This window comes from Nestor notabilis, unplaced genomic scaffold, assembly GCF_000696875.1.
Source record: "Nestor notabilis isolate BGI_N333 unplaced genomic scaffold, ASM69687v1 scaffold2615, whole genome shotgun sequence".
NCBI lineage: Eukaryota > Metazoa > Chordata > Aves > Psittaciformes > Psittacidae > Nestor > Nestor notabilis.
This window is the reverse complement of record NW_009929633.1, coordinates 8,043-14,805: the sequence shown is the minus strand read 5'-3', so window position 1 is coordinate 14,805 and position 6,763 is coordinate 8,043. Positions and strand designations below refer to the sequence as shown.

At 38.8% G+C, this 6,763-nt stretch overlaps 1 protein-coding gene across 1 annotated transcript in view; it reads right to left on the bottom strand.

The window, feature by feature from the left end:
- Nucleotides 1-3,102, bottom strand: part of PALM2 (paralemmin 2) — a gene marked incomplete at its 5' end in the record, with an annotated part of 15,878 nt that extends 12,776 nt beyond the window's left edge. Inside the window, 2 exons of the mRNA XM_010015057.1 lie at nt 2,333-2,354; nt 2,974-3,102. Of these exons, the coding sequence (XP_010013359.1) occupies nt 2,333-2,354; nt 2,974-3,102 (151 nt within the window). The remainder of the gene's footprint in view (nt 1-2,332; nt 2,355-2,973) is intronic.
- Between the last annotated feature and the right edge of the window lie 3,661 nt (nt 3,103-6,763).

Below are 6,763 nucleotides of genomic sequence, written 5' to 3'. Positions count from 1 at the left end.
AACCGCTCAGGGATCTGAACATCTTGTAGTTGTGCTTTCTGCACACTCAAAAGCTCTGTCACACTGTATATATGGCACAAAAACATGCGCAGGTATGCAATGTGGACATAAATCAACTTCTGTGGCATCACTGTTTAGAATAAAGGGAAGGTTGGACACAAAGCAAACTAACATGAGATTATGGGACTTGAAGTCTTCTAAGAATTTACAGCAACTGAAAAAGCTGCCCCAATAGATTGGGATCGGCTTGTGTTTGTGTTTTACACAGTCTTCCTGTATTATCCAAGGGCTCCTACCACTTTCCTCTGCAGTTTGTGTTACAGAAGGCTGCCAGACAGATGGCTGGTCTGTTGCAACAAAGCAAGTCTTACATGTTTTTGAAGGAAGGAAATGTCTATGGTACCAAAGTGCTCACAGTTAGCTGCGTATGTGTTTTCTTCCTGCTGTGATCAGCTATCCTCACAGACTGTTGTCAGAGAGCAGAAAACTAAAGACCTGCTCAGCTTTCACCATGTGAAGATGTACAGTCACATCATGTCCACAGTGGGAGGGCTAACAGGACAGCTTGCAGCCTTGACCATCCCTAGAGGAATACAGTACAGAATGTCTTAAAGGATGACCCAGGCCTGCCTCAGCCCACAAGGACCAGATGCCGAGAGGAAGAGACAAGATACACAAAGCAAGTGATCTGGAAGAGAAGAGGTACCAGTTAACTTAGCTATGCCCCCTGCTCCCTCTGCTTGCACATTTATTCTGGAGACGCTCTCTTCTCTTTGGCTTAAATTTGAAATTTTCTGTTACACTGCAGAAATCATGAACTGCCCTTGCTTCTGGCTCAGTCTGTGAGGGAGACATCCACTGAAAGCAGGCAAAATCTGGATAACAGTGAGGCTTTGAACCCAATGAAATACCACATTCCTACAAGAAAATATCTTTGAGGAAACTATTGCTTCATATTTGCTAGCTGGGGCTTCCTTTGGTTTCTGTTTTATCACAATGTGCATTAAGAGCAGACCACATCTTTCAGGAGTCATAAAAGCTCCTGCACAGTCTGGAAGTTAATTCCTCTAGGCACCACTCCTCTTTTGGAAACCTAGCGATAACCATAGTGAAATAGTATTTTATAGGTATAAAATATTTGCCATTTTTTATCTTTATATATTTTGTGATAGCCAGTTTCAAATGCTCCAAAGGGAAGGAAGAGAAAGTTCTGAACATGGCACATACTATCTGGGACTTTTTTTCTTTTTTTTGGCAATTGGATTTAATGTAAACCTTAGATTGTATTGCTAACAGAAGTGAAAATTTCTGAACAACATCTCTGACTTAAAAAGAACACCCTTCTCCTAAGTAATATTAATCACTTCAAAAAGACAGCTTTAAGTCAGTTCATATACTACATATTAACATTCAATTGTGTCCAGTTCTTTAGTATTAGGATCATCCTACACATTCTTCATCTATACTTCTAGTACAGCTGGGCATGACTTTGTCAGGAGCTGCAGGAGCTAGTTTTGACCTCAGTATTTTGAATCTAGTTCAAGATTCAAAGTTCAAAGTTCAAGATTCAGTTCAAAGATGTGTACGAGAATGAGCATCTGGAGCACAGATTTATCTGCAGATGGATCAGTATAATGTCCTTCTTTGGTCCTAAAGGTCCTGGAGAGGCACTACAAGGGTCTCTCTACTTTCCTGGGAATCACACATCTTATTTGCTCACTCAGACACCTAAATTTATAGCTCAGTGTTTAGAGAGATCACACATGGTGTGAGAGAGTTCATAAACTAGGAATTATTAGACCCTCATCCACCTATGCAAGGTTTTACTTCTGTAAGAATCATCATGCAGAGAATATAATTCATCAGTGAAGTAATCTGATTTTAGCAGTTGTTCCTGTACATTAGGAATAGTCCTCATTGTATTTACCTTTGTATTTAACTCATTAACTCTGTTTATGAACAGAACATGAGCACATGCAGTGGAGAAGATTGACCACAGAGAGGTAAAAAGGAGTCTGCAGTGCAGGACTGCCATGTGGTGAAAGATAACACAGAAGTTTTGTTATCTCTGTTTTAAGTCATCTGTGCTGCTTTTCCCCCTTGTATCCACAAAAGAAGAGTTGGAGCTCTGCCAAAGAAATACTATTTCACCACAATAATGACGTTTGTGCTTGCACTATAGCAATACCCAAGAAGAAGGTATTATTGCTCTAACAATAAAACAGGAACATACAATGAAATGAAGAACCCCCACTCTGTAAACCTTTGGAACAAAGCTATAATAACAACTCTTGTTAAATTCAAAGCTATACAATAATAAAAAGGCACTTACCACCATCCTGGTGTGAGAAACTCTGTGAAGGGAAAAAATAAGATATTTGATTAAACCTATTACATTTGGGGTATAATTTGCATCAAGTTTTGATTTTTAAGATTGGCTTGCTTTTATGGTGCTTTGTAATTTTTAAATGGATAACTGAGGATTCCCAGGTTTAGGTACCATTGGGGTCTGAGGGAGAGGGACATAGTGTAACTAAAAGGAGAACACTGCTGTTTGTTGAAGGCTGTAATGGTCAGAAGTGGCAAATGTCACTATCTGTGTGCTACAGGGAGTAGGGAGGTTTGATATGCCTTTCAGGGTCTTGCTGACATCTTTCAGTGTGGCCAAAAGCTCACACTGTTTCCCTACAGATAAGTTAGGAAAAGATAGTCTCTAAAATTCACTAAAAACCACTTCAAAAAAAGCTGAAGTGGAAGAGGAAATCCAAATAACCCAACCAAAATACATCTGATGCCTCCATATCTTCCCTAGTCTTGTTCCTCCTGGCTTGAGCTATGTGCTCTACAACTGCTCTCAATCTTCCCATAAGTGCATGAATTATAACTGCTGCTTTCGAACAGTGCTAGGAGTCTAACTTGGTTTCAATCTGTGCCCAAGTGTCTTTCTTTTTACTTATTTTTTTTTTTACATACCTTTTGCAAGTTGTCAAAGGATTTCTCAGTCTCCTTTAGTTTCTCCAAAATGATTTGTTCTTTGGCAGATATTTGGGATTCTTCACTTTCTAATTTCTGTATTTCTTGTTCCAGCCTGTGGAAGACATACAGATATGCACATACACACGAAGATAAAACATGTAAAAATTATTTCAATGAGCCATAGTTTCCTAGGCATTAATTAGCATTTCAAATGTCATCAGGGACAACTTTCACTCTTTTTATTCACCACTGCATTGCTAGTGCATGCAGGGCACATGAATTATTTGTATATTGTTTGTAAAACAGACAAACTACTTAAAAAAACCCCAGTAATTCTCTTATTATCCACTTCTGCAAAAGCATGTACAGATTAACTAAAAATATACCTTAGCGTTGCTTCATCCCAGTTCCCATACAATCTCTCAGATATGCCCTTTGATTTTAGAAATCACAGTATGGAATATAACTACAAATATGGTGTAATAATTAGAGGAATAGGTGTCTTCCAATGCTTCTGTACTCCAGACAAGAAAACTGGAAATAGCTGTTGGAAGCTGGCAGTCAACCAGTTTTGTTAGGGATTTCCCTTGAACCAGTATGTTGCCCACTCCTGACAATAACTCCTTAGGTTAGCCATCCCTGCTTTCTATGTTACTGCGTGATACAGGGAACCCCAGAGGCTTCAGGTTAAAAAATACACAGGCTGCTCAGTAAATAAACATATTTTGCTATGCAGTAAGCATTCAGCATTTTTGTTTCTTTCATTGAGACTTAATGGCACTTGCGCCTTAAGATGTGTTGATTGTGATTTAGGATATGCTTTAACCAGGGTTAGATTCTCCATTACTTTAACTCAAACTCCTTTTACTGACATGACTTATGCAGATGCAGGAATATTCCCTCTTTCTCTATTTTTATGTACACCATCACCTTTATTTTCCCACTTTTGTAAAAAAAAACAAACCCCAAAATAAAAAAAACCCAACTGTAATGTGAGCTAGGATGAACTCTTTTGAACAGGAATAGTTACCTAAAACTCCCTTTGTCTACAGAAAAAGTTACAGCTGCTCACAGCTTGTTGGACCATATTTCTTCAAATACAACAGATCGACATCACCCCATGCTTGCTCCTGCCTTTCTGCTATCACTTCTCAAATGAAGGATCAGGGCAATGATCCAGTCTAAAGGGACAAGTATTTGCTCTTTCCCAGCCCTGCTCAGCATAGGACTTCATAAATACTTGTATTATCACAAGTCAAAGGTCAAGGAGAAGGTGACAGTGAGCAGGTAGGGAGTAGAGAGGAAGGGATTGCTCCTCTTCAGGGACTTGACAGCTTGAGTTACTTGTAAAATTCACATATATAAATATAGACGCAGGGGTCTAACTCAAGGCACCCAGCTGGGTGCAAGGGTGAAAGATGTGTGGCACTTGCTGGTAAATCTTTTCATTAGAGGGAGGCAAAAGTGTCACAGCCTCAAGCTGTTGCAGATGGAAAAAGGCATATTTTGCTCTCCTGAAGTATGTGAACACTTTAGAGTCTAAAATTCTTGTTGGCTGTTGAACTGCTATTTTCCTCTTTTAAAGGCAACCCCCTCATCTCCAAATTGAAATGGCTTAATTGCTGTGATTTTAGAATCACACAGTTGGAAAGTACTGCTCCAAGCCACTTGATGTTTTCTCAGAACTTGTATAAAAACTTAAAAAATGCAGAATATTTTGGGACAAAATATTTTGTTCTGCAAAAATGGAACAATTTAACACAGGATGAATTTCCCCCATCATGTTGCAATTTAGGGATAAAGATTTCAAAAAATACTGTTTCATCTTGACTTTTCTTCCCAGGATTATTTATTTATTTTTTTTTTTTTAAATATCTAGTGAAATGAAAAAACACTTGACGCTGCAGTCAGCCATTGCCATGCTCCTACTTCATGAATTTAGAAGTCAAGAGGAGGGTGGCTTTTTTTCTTTCCCTTTGCATAAGAAAAATCTTTCCCTATGCATAAGAACAATTAGTAGATACACATACATTTATGCCTTGCTGATAAGGATATTTGAGATATTCTACTGTGCAGTCTGGTGAAATTACATTGTGGAGATGGGTGAGTCTGGGTCCACTGGTATGTTTCTTTTCTTCCCAGCTGAATCACTAAGCAGCATTTTCAGGGTACATATTCTGTAGCCTGGTACATTTTGCTCTCAATGTGACCCAGGAAAGACTGGAAAATGGAGTACATAGAAGCAACAGCAAAACACAGGGGAAGAAAGAAGTCCTTTTTCTTTTAAATGAATTGGACATTAGTTAGTTATTTTTGTCAATTCTAAAACTGGGCATACGTGGTGTGAGGCAACTTATTTGATGTGAGTAAGGTAATAAGCAAGCAGACTACTTGTAATTTGGGGAGATCGTAAGTGCACCATTTTTTGTGCGTCAGCTCAAAACTGTAGGTTTGCCAGGTATTGTTGGGTCTTCTAGAGAAAGTCTGCTTCTAGTGCACACATGTATGCACTCGCACATACACACCTTGCAATTGTTCTGATTTATATTTTCTTACTTTCTGGCTACTTGCTCTTTTGCTTTTACTTGTTTATGTCTCTTTTATACTCCCCTCCTGATTCACTTCCTCTGTTTCTACTTCCTTTGTGCCAGCCTACCCTCACCATTAAGACAAGTTGGGCAGATGGAACATTAGGTGACACTATTTCAACAAGATATCTAGGTGGTTTTTTGTTCCCTCCTTCCCCCCAACCCAAATCCCTTCTTCAGTGCCTGTTAGAAGCAATACTAACAACAACTTACTAAAGAGGAAACGGATGGAGACAAAGTTGCCAGGATGGGTGAAGTTGGCAGAGAGAAGGATTTCCTACGTGACACTGAGTAACAATGCACACATACTCTTCCCATAGGTGCAATTTGCCCTTTTTCCACTGCAATCAGTGCAGGCAGACAGTCTCCTAGGCCCTGCATAGAATGGGTCTGAATTCCTAATCATGGCAGGAAAAATACAGTCATTCAAACAGAATGTACCTGTTACATAGCACAGGGGTCATACACCAAGTGTTAATATCCAGAGGAAGTTGCTTTATACCTTTTAACTCAGTTTTATACCACTCTTGCCTGTACTGTCTAGGCTTAAAGGCTAAGGTAATTCTGCTGAGGTACTGAGGAAATAGAAATACTCAAGCGCACGGTTTCCATGTGAGCTATTGTATACCCTCATCAGTAAACAACCTGGGCACCACAGACCTCACTAGAAAACTGGGTCTTTGAGTCTTCACCACTTCCTTTGGACTGCCTTTTTACATAGGGACCAGCAATGCAATAATTAAAATCATAATGCAAACTGAAGGTTGTTTTGCATGCTTTATTTTTTTAGTGAGCTTCATATTATCAGAACTGCTGAATAATAAGATCTGCCTGTTTTTTTGTTTTTTATTTTTTTTTTTTAAACAAGATACAACAGAGGCATGTAAATTTGACTGGAATAAAAAGAGTTCACTAATATCACATCTGTTTTAAGTGACATGGTACGTAATGGTTTAAACAGTAATAAATCCACTAAGAGTGCACAGATACATGTAGGTACATATACAAAGTGCTTACATTCTTCTTGTGTAAACCTGTCAAATATTGAATAATGTCCTTTTCTTCTAGCACAGTTTAAAAAGGATGTGCCTTAATTGTCATTTGACACCTGGCAAGGAAACCTTATAATTCCCTTGTTCCTGCCTTAGCAGATTTCAGGCTGGTGTTTGAAAGACAGCAACAACAATAGAGCCAGTTAA